This window comes from Mastigoproctus giganteus, chromosome 11 (genome assembly GCF_048544385.1).
Source record: "Mastigoproctus giganteus isolate SK-2022 chromosome 11, ASM4854438v1, whole genome shotgun sequence".
In the NCBI taxonomy this organism is placed as follows: Eukaryota; Metazoa; Arthropoda; class Arachnida; order Uropygi; family Thelyphonidae; genus Mastigoproctus; species Mastigoproctus giganteus.
In genome coordinates, this window is record NC_143585.1 from 15,476,542 (window position 1) to 15,498,266 (window position 21,725).

Sequence of the window (21,725 nt, forward strand, 5' to 3'; positions counted from 1 at the left end):
TCCTGAGGAAATAGTCTTCTAACAATCATTTCCACAGTAGAAAACCAATCCGATGTCTCATCATTATTGTTCAATACAGTGTTGTATATTTCTCCACAAAGCAATTTATTACGAGAAATTTAATACACGAGACCCCAGGGATCTCTGTTACCAACTTCATTAACCAAATTTTGCCAAAAAGTTCTCTTGCTCTCAGCAATAGCCTTATGAAAGGCCTTTCTTCTCTCTTTATAGGCATTTTTAAATGATTCCACATCAACACTAGAGAGATGTCTATTTCTTTGGTATACTTTCCTAGCCTGGCATACCTGAGATCTCAGAGCAGACAAAGCAGGAATCCACCACCGCACAGACAACTTTTTAGTCCTTTTTCTCCTCGTGGAGTGCACACAAGCCTGGAAAATATGATACTGTACATAGTTTACATATTCATAAGCTGTCATATCATTTAAACTCTCTCCAGGTATCTCACAATTATCACTATCGAAAACTGTAGTCAAATAATTTTTAAAATTGTTCCAGTTAACACGGTCCATAGAAAATCTAGACAGGTCACTCGTAGCGAAGCTCTTTTCCCTTACTTCGAAACAGAGATCAAATGAAATTGCACGGTGATCACTATTTACTAAACCAGAATTGACTTCCCAATTCAAAATAGAATCGCACATACGAAGAGATGTCACAGTAACGTCAATATTAGACTCTCCATTTACAGTTGAAAAGATGAACGGCTTATTTGGAAGGTTTTGAACAACAAGATTATGAGATAATAAGAGGTCTTCAAATTGGTTCCCTCTCACATCAGTATATCCACTGTGCCAAAAATGTGATTTTGCATTAAAATCAGCAGTCACAGTGAGATTATGGGATGCATATCTTAAACAAATATTTTCCAAATTATGAAGCGCTATCTGAATATTTTCCGATGGAGGACAATACAGTGACACCAGGCAGAAAAAAGAAACTTGTGAAGACACAATAATGCTGGTCATACACGCCGAGCACAAACCCGTGATTGACGTTACAACAAGGTCTTGATTAAAAATCACAATAGCGGATTTTGGAGGAACATCCACAGCTGCTACTATTCTAGTAGAAGAAGGAAAGCCCATAATCTTATGGGCTGCCCCTCCCACTTGTGAGGAATAAAATGGCTCCTGGATACAAACAATATCTATAAAATGCTCCAAGGCAATCACCATTATTTCATCAGCAACTGCCCGACAGTGCTGACCATTTATTTGCAAGATTTTTAAATCTCTATGTCCTTGCAAAGCTCCAGAGGTAAAATCAGAGAAGGAGTTATTATCCATGATTGATGCGCATGTTTGCTAATTCCACTGCTCTCATGTACTCAGGACACTTAACATCCCTTACGGAGTGATTACAATCTCTGTTTCTTCTTTTACAATTAATACATTGTGGAGGATCCTCCTTGTGAGGGCACTCAGCGAAAACATGATCCCCATTAGCACAGTGACCACAAGAAACAGTCTTGTGTGAACATGACTGTGCACCATGTCCAAAACCTAGACATCTAAAACACTTGTTCACCACCGTGAATTTCCGAAACCTGTGTGAACCGAATCCAAGGAAAATTCTTTCATTATGAAACAAACATTTATATAATCGAGGGCTGAAACCAATGACCCAATTAGTTGCATTAGTTCCAGATCCAGAATTAAATCTGAATGTTACTTCATCTTTTACCTCATCCTGAGTAAATTCATAATCTTTAAAATTTTTATAATATAAATCCTCCAGGATTTCGTCCTTTGTAAACTCCTTGGGCACCCCGTATACAAGCACTGTTGGATCTGACATTTTAGGCCTCTCAATCGATAGACCAACCTCCTTTAAAGCTAAAACATTCCCTATCCTGGTTGCATTTTCTGAGTTTGTGGTTTCTAATAAAACCCCTTTATTCCTCAGGAGACGAATATTCTTAATTTTCATATTCTTATAATCCTTCTTAATTGCATCTGCCACCGCATTCCTGACGTCTTGGCTTGAAGCCAAAGTAGAATTCTCTGTTGGTCTAAGTATAACAATGTTCTTAGGATCCGAAATACCACGAGGACTAACCGAGGACACATGCACAACCTTACCTGCAGCTGCAACACCCATTGTGCGCCTCTCAGTAATCTCTCTAACAATAGTATCACCATTTGAATTCTCACAAACCAAATTCTGCCTAACAGCATCAGCAAATAATCTGTGAGGAGCTGCCCGTTTCTCCATTAGCTGATCAAAATGATTTGCTGGAATTTCTAGTTCGCTGATTTAGCTTTTAATCGCTCATTGTCAATCAATAAAGCTGTTGTGACTGCCTCCAAATCTGCCCACAAACTATGGATGCGATTTGAGGCCAACTTTGTTACTTTGCTTGAATCAGCTGACATAACCTCACCCAAAGCCTTTCGGATTTTGGCTACCGCTGCATGCACAGCAGAAGCCTCAATGGACCCACCAAGGTCCAAACCCTCGGTAAATGACGAATCCCGAACCACATCATTTTCACTAGAACTATTTTGATTCTCCATATTAATCGTAGAAGTAATAGGATTAATATCCGTTTCTATTGATGGGGTAGACTCTTCCACCCAAACATGAGGATTTTTATCCTTATCCTTGTATTTATCTTTGTCCAACCGAGGAGCAAGCACTCTGGGCGTTTTAGGTGTTTTCGGGGTTTTTTTACCTCTAGACATTTTTACATTGTCTGGAGATTTCTTTCTCCTCCCCGAATCCACTAACTCTGATCCGGAAGACGAATTCTCTGCTTCAGAATGTCTAGTTAAAGTTTTTCTAAATCCGTATCCATGTTTAAGAGTGTATGTTTTAGTGAAGAAACAAAAGCCATAAATAAATAATCTTATAGCTGGATAGATTTCTCTTCTTCAAAATATCCCGAAAATAATCACACAACTTCAAAATATGTATATTTTTAATTATATTATATTTAATATTATTCAGTACTATGTATTATTGAGATGATTAATGAGAAGACAACTCCTCGTGGGTAGCACATTTGGCAGAAGCGCCGTCCTTCCCACAACGGGTTGAAAAGAAACAAATTCGGATTCCGCCAATGACGCGGGGAATTTTTATAGGCATTTTTCACAATGTGGTTGAGTATGTCTTTAATAAACGGTCTCAGGCGGAGGTAGCATGATTTTTTCTCTTGGAAACTTGCGATTTCATCCAGCAAACAACAAATCGAAATCTGAACACTCTCAATTTACAGAAATGTCATGTACGAGCAATATCGCCTAAGTTGCTGATGAGTCTAAAATCTTACAACAACCAACCATAATAAGACCAGCTGCGTTTCGTCTGGTTTTCGTGGCGGTGGTCTGTGTGCGTGTGTGCAATTTATCGTATGGCATTTCAAATAAATGCAAACCAGCTTGCAGTAATTCAGTTATCAGTAATCTCATAGACGTACTGTTTCTGCTGCATGCCTCTTCTACAGCTACTTCCATGGGCACTGTTCTTCTGAATTGGCTTCTATAATTCCTGCTCTCTCTTTCAAAACAGTCCGAACCCGTGCCGCCACCAGCCAATATCCATTTACTGTCCAACTTCAAACCCACAGAACCAACTTTTCATCTTCCTCATTTATTCATTCAACTGCCGTTTTCTGGAACAACCTTCCTTCATACGTATTTCCTGAAAATTACAATCTACAGAAGTTCAAGTCCAATGTCAACAAATATCTTCTTTCGTCTTCTCAACCTCCAAACCAAGCACGGTACTGAATACTATAGGTTCCAATACCTCTAGTGTTTGGGGTTTTCATAAAAAAATAAATAAATGAAATGCTAGTAGTGAGTATTTTTTTGTAATTTTAAAAATTTGATTTTTAGAGCCTTAAGCATGTAAAAAGGAAGTACAGTTAAAAGACTTTTTTGTCATAGATTCACTAATTCGAAACGCTTATTATGACTCAAATTAAATAAAATTTATTGTTGCCATTTCATAATTTCCAGAAGAATTTCTGTGTCATTCTGACTACCTTTAAACAAAGTTGTTACTTTGAAAATTTCCAGTCATCCAGATGAAGTGAATGTATGATTATCCTTGAAAACGTCGATGGTCGTAAATCACTGTTTAATTGTGACGTCGTGTACATTGAATTCCTTTCTTATTAACATCCATAAAATGCATAGGTAACCTGGCATACTTATATTGCATCAGCCCAATCTGAACGCTGTTAGTGGCCAATCATAATAATGTAATACTATCAGGATACGTCACTAGATTTTAAGAAGTCTAGTTATTCGCTTTCTTCACGTTAGAACAAACATTTCCTTTTTAATTCAAGCTGTTGCTTCGGTAAGGTGGAGACTTCGTGCATTGGTATTTCCAAACGGTTTGGTCATCAGCACGGTTTTTTTTAACCTTTAATTAACCAGCTGCATATTCATTAAAGAGTTCAGTGCTGGGTTTGATCAGATGCGGTTCTTTGGCTGACTGAAGGTCGAAATACGTGGAAAAAAATTGAGGACGACAACGACTTCAGATGATTTCGTAAAAGGATTCAACGTTGCTGATTTTTGGAGAAATGTCCACATATTGCACAGCAATATAACAATGCGGATATGCACGTACATATATTGCACATACTGTGCAATATGTGTACGTGCATCCTCAGTGTTAAAAGGATTGTAATTAGAATTTAAAAAAATAAATAAAAATTGTGTACATCAGTTGGGTGATGCACTCTATTATCCTGCTACTCAGATTAGCTCACGGATTTCTTAGAATGGTTTAAATCGAATAAATTATTACAATTGTATGGGTTATTATTGACTTATTAAAATAAAATCATTTTTGTGTAACCAAGTACTGCAGTTGAATCTACATGGAATGGGAATGTATTGGGTTGTTTTGAATCTGCACCACTCTTAAATATCTATGAGGTAGCGGAAGGTACCTCTCTAGGGGATGGTACGCCAGAAGACAGTTAGCATGGAGGACGGTAGTTATAAATATGTTTATTTTTGCACAAAACAGCTAAGGTCGTGAGGTGTCTATATATGATGCCTGTGAATTGCATATAACAGTGTATTGTCTGTTTGCCTCACAAAAAAACCCGAGTTATCAGGTGGAGGTGGGAACCGAGCACCCACCCATAAAAATTCCTCCTTTGTGATGGAATTCAAACCACCTCTTTTTCCACACGGCTGGATCCTAACAACAATGCTACCTGAAGAAAGGCTGTTGGTATGGAGAAGAGATTTAAAGAAACATTTTAAAATACTTTTTATTTTTGATCTTTTGCAGTCCATGTTTTTCAGGTAGCTCGGCTCGGTTGGTTGCAGGTTGAAAGGGCTGAGAAAGAAATTTATTAACACGGAGTAGAAGGAAGGGAAAAAGTATGATTAACTGTCTTTTTTCAGTCTATTTCTGATTTGCATTCCTCCTTTCTAAGTTTCTAAAATATCTTTTGTTTCCTTAACCTTTCACTTCAGAGATTTTACTGATCTCTGTGCAATACACCGAATTGTCGCGAATATTCACCAAACTGTCGCAGCGAACAATTGCCTTTCACCGAATTGACACATACAGCGAAATATAATTGATCAAATTGTTTTGATGAAATTTATTGATCAAATAATTGCAGTTCAGTTCAGTGACTGCAATGGTTTTCAGCAATATCCAACAGCTCTCCAGCGGGGACGAACTTTATATCACGATAAATGGAATTCTAAAGCTGAATTAGAATTCCGTGACAATAATATTCTCTTGGTGCTTCTTTCTTGATACAAAGATAAGGTACATAAATTTTAAGCTGGATGAAAATAGGCATCTTTGTACACTGCTCAGAAAAAATAACAAAACAAATTTTTTTTTCCTGAATATTTGATATAATAGGCATTCCTGAGATGCAAATTCGGAGTATCTAACAGAAATCGATCTCCCACTTTACACACTGCACATTATGCAAATTATTCATACCTATAAAAACACGGGTTGCGACCACATCACTTAATTCCCGTATTTTGGCTTGCTGGATGGATTACCTAGGGTGGCATGTCATCGTAGTTTAGATGATTCTTTGAGATAGTGGACGAGTTGGACGACTTGAAGCCAGCCAGTCGCAAGGGGAGGTGGCACATTGACTTAATGTGTCAAGCAATGTCGTCTCGGCACTATGGACTCAGTTTCAGGACACAGTACCCATTAGAAGAAGAGCTGACCAAGGTCACCCAAATGATACGTCAACCAGAACAGACCGCTATCTGGCTCTAACAGCAAGACGGAACCCTACGATGTCCTGCCGTCAATTGTCTGAGTTTGCTGCAGCCACAGGTGAAAACATTGCCAACCGGGCTCTGAAGGCTCAATTCAAGTAGATTCTACTCAAAGAAGCCAGTGGTCTATATCCCATTAACCCCATGTATAAGTTTAATTTATTTGTTTAGGAAACTGACTTGTATAACTGTTAAAGACTTGGTGCGGAATGTTTTCAACTGGTTTTAGTACAGAATGTTTTCAACTGGTTTTAGTGCAGAATGTTTTCAACTGGTTTTAGTGCAGAATGTTTTAGTTTGAACTGGTTTTGACGTTCTTTTGAGTCGATGGTAAATGGTTTTAGTCTACAAGCACTACCTGAACTGTGACGAATTAAAACATTCTGTCGACCGGTTATCGTTGACTTTATAAACTCTTGTATTGTAACATCAACATAATGTGTTCACGGAGGCTTTTTAAAAATCTCTTTGATCACAGAGAGATTCTTACTAACTGCGGCGCATTTGTTTTTGTTCTTTATGCCGGATCAGCAGGACCGTACTTACACTTCTCGGGGCCTGAGGCGCAGGACCGTACTTACACTTCTCGGGGCCTGAGGCGAGCGGGGCCCCCTTTAAAGATACCAGAGGCAAAAAAAAAAAAACAAAAAAAACTTGCATATATAAATATGATAAGAAAAAAACTCTGTGTCACAACAGCCCTTGGGGGTATAATGACCAGTCGCACGGCTTTGGCGGGTCATAACATGGTCAGCGAATCGAGTTCCATCGCCGTGTTTTGTGACCAGCGTCCGCTGCCCTTTCATAAGTATCTCCTTATTTCATATCAAGATGCCGGATGAACACCATAAATTTGAAACCCCACCGGAATCGAACCCGGGCCGCCTACACCGAGCTACGGGAGACCCCAGTAACAATAAAGTACAGGGTGATCCTGAATTATTGTTGGGGTTTCCGTGGCCTATAATTTTCAAACCGGAAATAACAAAATAAAACTGCTTACGGAATATGAAAGTATAACTCAAAAAGTTTTATTTGACAACGCTGTACTCGCTGCGTTGATGTCTGGGGGATATTGATGGCATTACTTCAAAATGGCGACTGTTCAAGAGAAGGCAATGTGCGTACAGTACTTTGGTTTTTTCGAAACAAAGTCCGTTATCACAACGCAACGTCGTTACAGAACTCAATACAGAAAAGATCGTCTGCGCGGAGCACAGTGGTGTCGTCACCGTCCTCCCCACACCGTGTGGAAAAGGCCTAGGTTCGAATCCCGTCGATGACGCGAAGAACTTTAATGGGCTTTTTTCACTCCGTGGCTGAGTTTCAGGCTCCGGAGTAGATAGCAAAGTTTTCCCTAGAAACTGGGATTTTTCGTCCAGCAAATCGACCAAAGAACACACGCAATTAACAGACATAAGATACAGCATGGCAGATGAATTTAATTATTCGGCTAGCCTAGATATAATAGTTTTTTTTTAGTATGGAAAAGATCCACCTTCAGATAATGCTATCCGACGTGGGTTAAATCAATTTAAAGAGACTGGTGGTGTTCTGCACCGAAAGGGAGCGAGAAGACCGAGCACTTCGCAGGAAGATGTTGATCGAATCCACGAAGCTTTTTTGCAGTTAGGTATACCACAAACGACTGTTTGGAGGGTTGTTCGTGAGCGCCTTCACCTCCATGCCTACAAACTGCAGATTGTGCAGGGTTTAAAGCCGAACGATCAACCTCGCTGTTTCCAATTTGCCCAAGGCATTTCGTCAAACGTCGAAGCTGATGAAAATTACCTTCGGATATGGATATTTAGTGATGAAGCAACGTTTTACTTATCAGGGAGGGGAAATAGTCATAACTGCTGAATATGGAGACCAGAAAACCCTCGTGCCATTCGAGAATTCGAAAGAGATAGTCCAAAGGTCAATTCTGGTGTGCTTTGTCATGTTCGGAAGTTTTGGGGGGGGGGCTTTTTCTTTGCTGAGAAAAACAGTGACAGCGGTGACCTATCTGGACATGCTACAGCTGGATCTGTTACCCCAGTCGGCAAATCATCAGCCAAATGTGATGTTCCAGCAACATGGTACACCGCCACATTGGGCTCTAATTGTCCGAGAATTTCTTGACATGCATTTTCCTGGGGGATGGGTTGGGCGTGGTGGACCGATTCCGTTGCCTCCGCGCTCACCAGATCTTTCGCCGCTTGATTTATTTCTGTGGGGATACGTGAAGGACATTGTGTTCAAGACCCCCTAGCGCATATGGGCCTAGGCCCTGGAGGCATATATGGGATGAAGTTTTTAATATGTTCGAGACCTCTGTGACCTCCCTCGATGAACTGAAGCTCAGAATTGTTGCTGCGATCGAAATAGTTACACCGAAAATGCTGCAGAACACTTGGAGGGAAATTGAATATCGTTTGGACATCTTACGTGCCACGAAAGGCGCGCATGTTGAAGTTGTTTAGCATCATGCTGTGTTCATTCTACAGTTAAAAAAAAAAAAAAAAATTGAGTTACACGTTCATATCCGGTAACAGTTTTAATTTGGTGTTTCTGGTTAGAAAATTATAGTCCACGAAAAATCCCGACAATAATTTAGAATCACCCTGTGTAAAGAAGTAAAGTGCAGCCATTATCAACCCATTGCACGATGGAAGCCTCCTCAACAATTCATGCTGAGGGAAATGGACCATAATCTGCCACGCTGGTCTAGTGCGGGTTGAGCAAATCGACCGTATTCAGGGGCTTGAACCCCGGTCTACTCAAGGAGCGTGTGCTACTGCACTCCCGCTCATGCCCACTCGGCTACAAATACCACAAATTAGTGTGATTACTAATTTTATTACAAAAACAATATTAAAAGTTGTGTTACAAAAATATTATAAAAACATTCACGTCTTGTTTGTCAGCAATAAATAATAGCGGGTATATTATGTAAAATACCAATGCAATAGCTAAATTATGAGTTCATTCAATTTATTTATTTGCATAATAATTTTTCCTTGTCTTTACCTTCGGCAAAAATATCTATTAACTAACCGTATTTAATGCTGTTTACTATACTGTGAGCAAAATTTAAGGACCAGTCAGGTTTTCACCTGTTGCTGCTCATAGGAGTGGTCTGGATATGGGAAAAGCATACCAGAGGAACCTCGTGAGGTACAGAGATGATGAAGGAAACAACACCGACACAACAACGGAAACAAAATGGTACAGAGGGACTTTATTCAAAAATGGCAACATAGCACTGGCTGCCATGATAAAGAGGCATCACTGCCAAAGATGGAACAAAGGGTAATATTGTCATCGGTAGAAGATATGGCCTCTCCTAATGTTGATGCAGGCTTTGCACCGTCTGTCCATACTTAGAACAATGTTGTTGATAAGTCCTTGCGGTAACATCGTCCATTCCTCTGTCAGCGCCATCTTCAGCTAGTGAACATTTTCTGATGGCTGTGGACTTTCCGCTAGGCGTCCCCTAGAGCGTCCCATATGTGTTCGATGGGATTTATCGGTGGAACGGGCAGGCCAATCCATACGAACAATGTCCTCAGTTTCCAAAAGCATATCACAGCTGCATTGCGATTGGGTGTGGCGTTATCATCCTTAAACACGAACTCGGGACCAATGGCACCTCGCAACAGACGCACATGGGGAAGGATTACTTCAGAACAGTAGCGTGCACCAGCTACAGTACCGTCTTCCAGTAACTGGAGTTGTGTATGTCCGTCCAAGATAACGCCTCCCCAGACGAGAACACCTCGACCTCCATATCGATCCCTTTCAGTCATGTTTGCTGGGTGATACCGTGTGCCAACCTCTCGTCAGATTAGCTGACGTCCAGAATCGCTGCTGAGAATGAATATACTCTCATGAATAAAAAGTACCTTAAGTAAAGAATTTGTGGTTGTAACCTTTAGAAATAGTGTTGGTCCTTAAGTTTCGCACACCAGTGTAGTTAAAATTCAATAAATAACCATGACAAATTGTTCATTTTATCTTGAATTAAAAAACTATTCGCCAAATAGTTTTTTTACTCTCGTATGAGAACAGAAAATGGCCGTTTCCCGCTTGCGTTATTAAAAATATTTTAAAATTGTTTCAACGTTGGCAAATGTGTTCAAGACCCTTTTTGGGTCTTGAACACATTTGCCAACTTAGTCCATTATTATTGACATTTCATTCATGTCAGGTGGTAGATGACTCTCATCAACCGGTGCAATACCACCACTTTGCTTATTGGAGGCTTGAAGTGGCGAAACCCATGTTTAGTCTCTAGAGCAAAGTTTCCGGCATCCCCCTCTCCCCATACTTCTCCTTCAACCCATGCACGGTACTAAGTACTATAGATTTTGATACCTTTCGGGTTTGGGGTTTTCATAAAAAAAAAATAATAAATATTATTTTAATAAACATTAAAAATTGGATAACTTCATCTTTAAACTTTTTCTAGACAATGCCATTTTTATATATACTTATTAATGTATCGATATTAGTGTTTAATTCATTTTCATCTAAATCAAGATTTATAAATATTTTAAAAGTATCTAAAATATTGTTCGTCTATTTATTTCAGCAATTAATCTATCACAAACAACATTGAATGTAGGAATAATAAACATTTCTTTCCTTTCTAAAATTATTTAATTATCTCTCGTTTCGTTTTTATTTATTTAAATTCGACTTTTGTTTATCTTTGTATTGCCATTCGTCAATTAATAATTTACCTTCTCTTTCGATTATATTAAAATCGTTTCTAATATGCGAAATATATTCATGTAATGATTTCAAAAGATCAGAACCAGGCAATAAATTTATTGCAAGATCTTGTACCGATTTACTCGTTTCATTTAAGATATTTAATATTTCATCCCAGAGGACAGTAAGTAATGCAGTTTGATACGCAATTTTTTTTTCTTTTTTATTAATTTAGTACATTCTAGACGTCTACCTGATCTCCCATATTCACTTGTTGATAAATTAATTAAGGCTTCTTTTGTTAATTAATAATCATTTCGAAGATCTGAGAGAGCATCTGCCCTAGCAGATCACCTTGTATATCTTGAATTTTTCAGTGTTAGTGAATTGTTCCTAAATATTCATCTCTTTGAATGATTTCAAATCGTTCTTGTAATCAGTAACAAAAAGGGCGTTAACAAGGTCTCAAGTAAAAAGGGTGTTAACAAGGTCTCAAGTAAAAAGGGTGTTAACAAGGTGTCAAGTTAGCTGAAAATAAATAGTTGAGTACCGGTATGATTAGCATGTGTCATCATGATATACCGATATGAACATTTTCTAAAAGTTTCATTAACACTTTTAACTCGTTGTTTTACATATTTAAAACACTTGTTTTAAATTGACCTTTGTTTTACATAAGCTTATATAACCTCAAGGAGTTACCTTTTATTCAGTCAGTAGGATTTCTTCTTTACCAATTCCCCTTATGAGGATAAATTACGAAATGATACCTTAAAACCAGATTACATAATTTAAAACTCATAATGTGTTCCTAATATACGGGCAATCCATTACTCCAGGATCACAATGGTGAACACCAACCTGACCCCAGAAATATGCAACCTTTAGTGAAGGAAGACATTTTATCAAAAACACGACGAATTTGAAATACGAAAGAAATACTATTAAAATGAGATCAAAGTACGTCAAAACAATGAATTTAAAATGCACTAAATATTTCTCCCTCCTTCACTAAAGATTACATGGGGGGTTTGATATTTCTGGGGTCAGGTTGGGGTACACCATTGTGATCCTGGAGTATTCGATTGCCCGTGTGTGAATAGTGAGGAACACATTATGAGTTTTAAATTATTTTTAATTATGTAATCTGGTTTTAGCGTATCATTTCGTAATTTATTCGCATAAGGAGAATTGGTAAAAAAGAAATCCTACTGACTGAATAAAAAGTAACTCCTTGTTTATTTCTAAAAGTATACTTGCATGTTTCCAATGCAAATAGTAAATAAATATGAAGTGCTGATCAAGACGTCAAAAGCGGATATTGTTAGGATAGCTTAAGGTGGTAGAAAATGAAAAAGACCTGGGAGTAATTGTGCAGTCAGATATGAAGTTTTCTGAGCAATGCAGACAGGCTGCTAGGGCAGGTCATGGGGTTTTGTCAATGATATATAGGAATTTTGCTAGCAGGGAAAAGGAGGTGATTGTCCCTCTGTATAAGGCAATGGTCAGGCCACGCCTTGAGTATTGCGTACAAGTCTGGAGGCCTCATTTTAGGAAGGATGTAGATTTGCTTGAGCGTGTACAGAGAAGAGCAACACGATTGGTGAGGGGAATGAAGGGATTCTCTTACCAAGAGAGGCTTAAGTTCTGCAAATTGCAGTGGCTGGAGACTAGGCACCTGCGCGGTGATCTGATTGAGGTCTATAAGGCCTTGAATGGGTTGAGCACGCTGAATTCTGATGGGATCCTTCCACTTGTTCAGATTACGAACCTATCCATAATTATAAGAGTTATAATTATTGAAGTCAGGGAAAGTCCCCATGGACTGGAGAAGTGCAAATGTATCCCCAGTTCACAAAGGGGGATCGAAGGGTGACTCGAGTAATTACAGACCAGTTAGTTTAACTTCTGTTCCCGGTAAATTAATGGAGTCACTGGTTAAAGATGCATTGCAGGATGTAAACATTGCAGGATGTAAACATTGCAGGATCATCTAGACAAGACTGCAGCAATAATTCAGACACAGCATGGGTGTGTTAAGGGAAAGTCTTGTCTGAAAAATTTGATTGGATACTATAATGTGGTTACAAAGGAATTGGATGCAAAAAATTTTTTTGATATCAAATACTTGGATTTCAGGAAAGCTTTTGACACTATTGCGCACGGAAGACTACTGTACAAATTGGAGCAGAATGGTATTAAGGGTAAGATGGTTCAATGGATAAAAGGGTGGTTGAGTGGGAGAAGACAGAGGATAATAATCAATGGACGCTGCTCTAACTCCACTAATGTTATTAGTGGAGTTCCACAGGGTTCGGTGTTGGGCCCACTGTTGTTTTGTATATTTATCAATGATATTGATGAAGGTATATCGGAGTTAGTGTCGAATTTTGAGAAAGATACAAAGGTTGACAGTTTTTTTAATGACAGTAATGGCTGTGTGCTACTGCAACAGGATCTAGATAATTTGACAAATGCAAAGTACTGCATATGGGTAGAAGTAATCCGAGAGGAACGTGCCAACTGTGTGGTGCTACACTTAGGGTGCAAGAAAATGAAAAAGATCTGGGAGTAATTGTGCAGTCAAATATGAATTTTCTGAGCAATGCAAACAGGTTGCAAGAGCAGGTCAAGGGGTTTTGTCAAAGATATAGAGGAATTTTGCTAGCAGGGAAAGGGAGGTGATTATCCCTCTGTATAAGGCAATGGTTAGCCCACGCCTTGAGTACTGCGTACAGCTCTGATGGCCTCATTTTAGAAAGGATGTAGATTTGCTTGAGCGTGTACAGAGAAGGGCAAGATTAGTGCGGAGAATGAAGCAATCCTCTTACTAAGAGAGGCTTAAGTTCTGCAAATTGCAGCGGCTGGAGACTAGGCACCTGCGAAGTGATCTGTATAAGACCTTGAATTGGTTGAACACGCTGAATTCAGATGGGATTCTTCTACTTGCTCAGATTACGAACCTAAGGCGCATAAATTCAAATTGAGGAAAGAATAGAATAGAAGTTGTAGAATAGATGTGCGGAAATTTGCCTTTTAGCCAGCGGGAGTTTAATTGCTGGAACAAAGTTCCATCTGTCGTTTTGGAAATTGATAACTGAAATAAATTCAAGGAGGAACTGGACAAAAATTTAAAGGGAACGGTTGTGTGATTTTTTTTTTTTTTTTGGCTGATGCTACATAAACTCATACGCTTGCTTTATTGCATCACATGCCTGTATTATTAGTACTATTACTATATCAATTAGATGTGGTATATTTTTCTAATTGTAGAAGGAAGTCCACATAAAACTGAAAGTTCGTGTAGGCAGGAGGAACAGCAATTAATACTGATTTCAAACACCAACACACACCCTTTTCGAGCTCCTTCGCCAAATTCTCACCACACCAAATAGAGAAACAGCTATCGGTGTATAATGTTTCCTGTGTGTAAATAAACACATCCCAAATGTTCTTGACACGGCTTTATTAAAAAAACACTTCTGCAAATATAAAAATATAGATATAAAAACTGTAAAATTAAATGGCAGTATAAAGTTGTACAAAGGCGTAGAAAATTATTTAGGACAGATGTCCACAAATATATATTTGCAAAGTTCGATCTCTAAGATTTGTTGGAATTCGTGATGCTAAGTATGTAACTGACTTCGGTAACCACAGAAATAAAGACTTCGACAGAGCATTTTAGTATCTGCAACCTTTCACATACTGTCTGACGTTTTTCCCTCTGCAGTGCTTTTTCCAAGCAACCCTGGAAAGAAACGATTGAAAGAATATTGAGAAGTGGAAAATGCAAATATATTTGACACTTCAACATAGGTGGTATACTGTTACGAGAATCTCGTACCAAATAATTCAGAACATTTCATTTAATTAAATCGAATTTGTTTACTAACGCCCGGAATTGTTTCTAACTGGGTCAATATGAAAAACTTATTCCTGTATTAATCAAAACAGAACTATTTGTCTAACCGTGTCGTATTTATTTTGTTTCGAAGAGGTGCCGGGAATTTTCTGACAATTAATTTTTTAATGGATTCAATAAAGTCAGAAACTTATTTGAATAATCAGTAGAGAGAAATGTGTAAATGAATTTAAGTCCCGAGAAAGTTGTCTGACTTGAGAAGTAAATTTCTTGGAATTCGTTCGTCGGGCTCTTCAAATCGGATAAACGGTCATTCGGTTAACCGAGATTCTACTGTAAAAGAAATTCGGTGCAATTCCCATAATTCCTTCACTTCAGTTAAATTAAAAGAATAAGTTTAGTTGGTAAATTTGGAAATCTACGCCACCTTGCAAAACCTGTGGTCGTATTTAAAAGACTGCCACGAATCATAGTTCTAATTTTAGGATGTCCTGAGTTGTAAAAGTTTAAGAAGCACTAATTTAAGTAGGTACAGTTGTTACTTACCATGCAGAGAATTTGTGGCGGCGATAAATGACCTTAGAACATTTAATGTCGTCATCAATCTTGTCATCTCGAAGCGCTGAATAAAAATAGAATGAATGGTTAAGTTTAAGGGGGACTTGAAAATATTGAAATTAAAAAAATAAATAAATAAAATAAACAGGAGGGAGAGGTTAAAAAAATATTTGTATTCAGCCAAACGCAGTTGTGATAGAAAGATAAAAAATTTTGCTTGATATTTCGAAATCTCTATAGCAACAATACAAATTTTGGTTTCGAAGTCACAATTTATTTTATTTTTCCTTTGCAGCGCTGAATGAAGTGAAGTATTACAATGAATAAAGTGAAATATAGATCAGTGAATCGGTTCCACTTTCTGCAAGGCGAGAAACCGAAGCAATCCAAGAAGAAATGGTCACTGTTTATGGAGAAGACTGCCCACGTTACAGTGTTTGTAGCACATTGGTATAAACTATAAAGAATTCAAATGTTGAAGAACCTCAGTGCATGATGAAGAAATCCCAGGATGCCTAGAAACTGCTGTAATGTTCTAAAAATTGAGGCATTAATCGTGGATGGTCATCCACGATTAATGGCTCAATTTTTAGTATAGAGTCTGTATATAGAATTAGTATATAGAACTAGTATAGAGTCTGTGGAGAACATCGTACAACCACAGTTGCATATGCTTCTGATCCCTTTTCCAGAAGAAGGCAGAGGGCACAATGCACACATGAAATATTGTCATGTCGCATCCTGCTTATTTCCCGACCTTGCACCCTTGGATCTCTTCCTCTTTCCTACCTTGAAGTTCTTTCTTCGTGGAACACACTTTGCTGCTGATAATGGGATGATTTGGGTTGCCGAGTCGTGGGTTGAAGGAGAGTCAGTGGACTTCTACAAAACTGGTCTGAACCACCCTTGAAAATAAATCTTCTTATGAAAAAAAATGTTAACATGGGGGCAGAAATAAGTTTGCAACAAATATTACCAGGAGTATCTTAAGATATCTGAATAAGCCAGGCTAATAACATGGTGTGTCTTTTCAATTTAATATAGATTTCGTTATTCTTATGTAAAACAACAGAAATTCTGTGAACCGCAAAATATAAAATATAAAAAAAAATTTAGTTCAATGGTTAAGACAGACTAATATATCTCTCTTTGGAAACAAAAGTATGTGAAGGATTTTTATGTGGCAAAAAACTCACCAAAACACCCAAAAAAAAAAAAAAAAAGAAACTCACAGAGAGAAAATAAAAAATAGGCACTGCAGTAATTATTCCAATAAATTGTATTTTATAAATAAAAAGATAAACATAATAGAATATTTGATATAATTACAGGGATAAGATTATTATGCATATTTATAAATTTAAATACTGTACATGTATTAGATTGTTCGATTTCAAAAACAAACTATACTTCATGGAGAATTTTTCACATATTACAATCTAAAAATCTTAATATTGAACTTTTAACACTTCAATTAAACACAAAAGTGATCACTGTTATTCGAACGTCAACTCTCTGTCTCACTGATGTTCTGTTTTAGTTGCATGCCTTTTCTATAGATACTTTCATGGGCACTGTTCTTCTTAACTCTCGTCTGTATTTATCACATTATCATCCAAACCAGTCTGAGCACATGTCGCGACCAGTCAACATCCGCTTACTCATTTATTCATTCACCATTCGTTTTCTAGAACAACCTTCCTTTTTATGTATTTCTCGAAACCTACGATCTACAGAAATTCAAATTTAATGTCAACAAGTGTTTTCTGTGTTCTCAACTTTCAACCACGCACGGTACAAAGTACTCTCGGGTTTATATAAGAAAGAAAAAAAAATCATGAGCAAAACTAAAAAATGTTCAATAGAGCAATATCATCATTCATATTGAATTAGGTTTTCAACTTAAAAACTGGCTTTGGAGAGACAAATGGACCACTCTTCTTTAGATTAGCTTTAGTTTAGTTATCTTCTTTTCACAATGCCTTAATAGTTTAATTAGCTCTTCTAGAACTGTTTCAAAAGCCATCGTTCTATAATAATATCCTATCACACCCGAAAGATATAAGTTCGAATCCTGTCAATGATGAGATTAATTTTTATCGTTTTTTCCACAATGTAGCTGAGTTAGTCGATCTCAGGCGAGCGTGGAATGGTTTTTCAACAAACAAATCAAATTAAGAATACATACACGCAGTTACAGACAAAATATACCTATTCTTCTTAGCTTTAATTGCTTTGGTTCTTTCATCTACGTGATTTCTTCAAACAATCGGTCCAAATCGACAATAATTATAATTTTAAGCAAACTTTCTCTCTTTTCGTGGTAATGAGCTGAAGATAGCAGGAGGCGAGAAAGTCAGAATGCAACTTCTATGACACTCTCGATTGTAACTGTTATAAAAGATAGGACTTGAATCAAAACATGTGCTGAAAATAGTTAATTTTTCAATTTCTTTTCCTTTATCTAAGAACCACAACAGGTTTCAACAGGTCAAAGGATTTTACTTTCCAGTAAGGAATGAATCCAAAAGCAGCAGGTTGTTTTAAAAATTAAAACGTAAAATACCTATATTCAGTTTCATTACAACATAATCAAACCTTGTCCTATTATTCATAATTATGAAAGTAAGTTTTAACTACATCAGAGACTTATGCGTTTACTTTTCACCTCAGCGCCTATTTTTAATCGCTCTATCTCTCTCTCTCCTGGCTTGGTCTACGAAAGCTGTTTTTGAACACATTTTAATAGATATAAAATAAATAGCAACACGCGTTAATGGCAAAACTTACCTTTACAGTTCATTCTGCAGTCGTTGTGTGGACCTGGAGGCGAACACCAATATCTATCATTTATCTGAAATCAAGGAGAAAAAAAAACTGAATATTACTGTCGGTCCTTGGAAACAAAAGACGCTTTCTAAACGAATATTGAACATTGGTAATGCTGTTTAAAATCAGCAGTTACTGATACTGAGCGATTAAAACTATTTATTCCAAATCGTAGATATCAAAAGGCAAAGCTCGCGAACAAATATTTGCCTTCCATCGGAATACAGATTATTTGGCTTCCATCGGACTACAGATTAATCAAGCAAAGAGCTGAAATGTCGTTCACCTGGAAGAAGTCGTGCAATGACATTAATCTTACCATCAATAGATCACCAATTCAGAAAGTTGAAACACACAAGGATCTCGGATTAGTATGGGATGAGAGGCTGACATTCCAGACTCACGTCCTGAACAGAAAAACTAAAATGTACTCCGCTATGTGGGCGATCCGTCAGTAACTAACGGGAATTCATGACGTCGACCTGGTAAAGAAATATGTTGTCCGATGTGTTTATCCCATACCTCTCTATGCCGCAACCATTTGGTCCTCTGCTCCCACAACACACTCCAAAAAGTTCCTCAGCCTGGAATACCGGCTCCTGAAATGGCTCAATTGGCGGACTGGCTACCAATACACCATTTCTAGGGCTCAGTTCTACATAAATCTGGAAGTCACCCCATGGAAACAACAGATTGTGGCAGCAAACCTTCTTACACTTGCCAGACTAATCACTAGACGACTCGACGCCCCTGACATTACTGATCTAATAAAAACTCCCCGCATTGCCTGAAGGAATCAAATGAATCCAAGGCTCCCACTCACAATCAGTTTGAACAACCTGAAAGGATTGAGACGCATGTTCCCAGGAAACACGGTAGATTTGATGAATAATCTAGCCATCGACCTGGATAGATTCTGCGAGCAGCATTCATACAGACGTCAGAAGCTAAAGGACACATATGCAAACGTACACTTATGAGACGCCACCAGAAGGAAAATGCCACCACAATGCATCCCGATACGTGCAAAGGAAAATAAAGTGAAGCCATCACTGGTCCTCTCTCTTAGAATCTACTACTCCAAAGACGCCTGGCTGTGAGCACTATTACAGTCAAGATTGAAGAGTACCACGTGCAACAACCGGTGAAGGACTGCCTCATTTCTCTATATTTTATACATTTCTCTCATGCTTTTGAAATTTATAGCACTTTTGAAAATAATATCCTAAAATTCTTTCAATTATGTAAAATAATAAACACTGTAAGTTCTGTACCTTTCGGGTTAAGCATACATGTGCCCCATGTAACCGCCAGATACATGTCCCTGTCTTAACCTCTGTATGTAAATATCACCCCCCCCAGCTCCCTGCTGTCCAGGGGGTGGATCTTCGGCAGAGCAATAAACAGATTTAATAATAATAATAATAATAATAATAAATCGTTATTTGAGACAAAGTTAATTATCTTTTCCCCATATGGCATAAGGGATCTCACAAATAGGAAAGGACAAGGGTTCAGCATAACGGTCGATGAGCTAACTAGTAATGGCACTGTCACTCGAATAGCCAAGACAGCACGGATTATATAAAATAAAATTAATTGATTTGTTTCTGTTATCCTTTCCGTCGTGAAAAAACTTACCTGAAAGATTCCGTGATCGCGGCTGCCATCTCCGTTTCGAGGTGAAAGAGCTCTCGAATTCAAATTACTTTCGTGTTTCGCCAGACATACATCTGCAAATAAATATCTGTTAACAAATGTTCATGGCGTGATTCACTTGATAAATACTACTGCTACAAAGTAAAGGAAGAAAATATTCTAGAACCCATGTCTTTATTTTGAAATTATTTCATATCACCCAAATAGTAACACAATCAAAATGGAGTCCCAAACGAATTATCAGCAACCATATGGCGCTCATAGTGATACAAAGTTCTCTTTTCCTTGTGAAATAAATTCTTACCTTGTTTAGTACATTCCAGAATTTCTGAAAAGTATAGCAAACTTATAAATGTTTTCAGTTCAATTATGTTGATTCTTATTGTATGAAAATAATAAGATGCCTTTTAGGTTTCTCGAAAAACACTTTACAACGTGAAAAATTTAAGTTTATTGGAACTAAAGGACGATTATTACAACAGATCCAGATAGCCCGAATAATCAAATAAATTTGGCTACGTTTCAGAGTTCTGTGTTGATATCACTCTTCCAGAAATCCAGCCGAAAGGAATCCGAAACGTGGCCCATTTACTTCGGTGTAGGGACTGTTTCTGACTATTGCGGTAATCATCCTTTCGTTCCAATAATCCAACGAAATACTTCAAGTGGTTAAGTGTGTCTACTAAATATAGTAGTAATTCCACATAATGTCTTTCTCAAGTTTAATTATGGTGCCATGTATTAAGTTTTTTATATCCTCTGCTTTCACATTTTATGTATTTTTCACAGTATGTCATCAATCTCAATATTATTCCATGCATCTTTCTGAAACTTTCATGGATATCTTTGTAGTTCCATTGTGCACTTAATAGGGAGGAATATTCTTTACTGATAACCTGCTCCTCTGAAGAAAACTGATGGTCGATATGAAGATGGCGATTAGATACTACCATCATGATATATTTTTCAGCTCGATGCTGAAAACAAAAAAGTCATAGCAACTTATCTCTCAGATTTAGCGTGGTGGAGAGTTGTATCTTTTTCTTGTACGTAACATATTCATGGTCTGTATAAGAAATAGAATGTCTGCTTTCTGACATTCTGTAGTCTACGGAGCACAGTTTGGGTTCCACTGATTTAAGAGTTCTGCTTTTTTTTGGAAGTAAATATATATATATTTTTTAAATACATATTTTTAAAAACCTTAAAAAGTTCATTTGGATTTTTTATTTATAGAAATAAAAATAAAAGTATAGAAGAAAATTTCTCTTTTCTTGTTGGAAAAAACAACTTACATAGAAAAATAAACGCTTTAGAAGAAACCGAATACTTAAGATAAGATACAGACCAATGTTGAGGAACAAAGAGCGGAAGATACCAGAGAGGAAACAAAAATCCGGAATTAAGAACAATTTTGAGAAAACGATATTCGAAATGCTCACTAACAGTGCATTCTTTGAATACGTTTTAGTAAGCTGGCCTCTTAGGTAAGTGTAAGTGTGTTTAGGGTCAAGCGGCAATAGGGGTTCCTCCATCTCCGTGTAGTTTACATTGTGATGTGTTACAGTACGCTGTAAATGCCAGATATTTAAAAGTGTGTGGGTCTTGGATCGTTTAGTATCGTGTACCGTTGTTTTTCTGGTCGTTTAGCCGCTGAACCCCAATTGGGCCCCACGTTGCCCCACTTACGCCCCGTGGAGGCAAACCCGGAACCCAGCAGCTTATATATACTCTGGCAGGTCCTGCCACCCAATTTCCTGAGATTTCGGTGGCTATTATTTTCTGGGTCTGAAATACTAAGATATATGAAGAATAAGCAGTTCAAACAGAACAGGTAGATCAAATGCTACACGAGC

General features: G+C 37.7%; 1 protein-coding gene and 1 long non-coding RNA gene across 2 annotated transcripts in view; both read right to left on the reverse strand.

The window, feature by feature from the left end:
• Window positions 1-21,725, reverse strand: part of LOC150077741 (uncharacterized) — a 254,842-nt gene that overhangs the window by 124,062 nt on the left and 109,055 nt on the right. The gene's annotated exons all lie outside the window — the stretch shown is intronic.
• The window catches only part of LOC150077745 (lysozyme c-1-like), a 28,128-nt gene continuing 20,997 nt past the window's right edge, over window positions 14,595-21,725 (reverse strand). The window contains exons 3-6 of the mRNA XM_090385167.1: window positions 19,852-19,943; window positions 18,172-18,235; window positions 15,370-15,445; window positions 14,595-14,709 (exon numbers count right to left, since the gene is read on the reverse strand). Of these exons, the coding sequence (XP_090241293.1) occupies window positions 14,643-14,709; window positions 15,370-15,445; window positions 18,172-18,235; window positions 19,852-19,943 (299 nt within the window). The 3' untranslated portion in view covers window positions 14,595-14,642. The remainder of the gene's footprint in view (window positions 14,710-15,369; window positions 15,446-18,171; window positions 18,236-19,851; window positions 19,944-21,725) is intronic.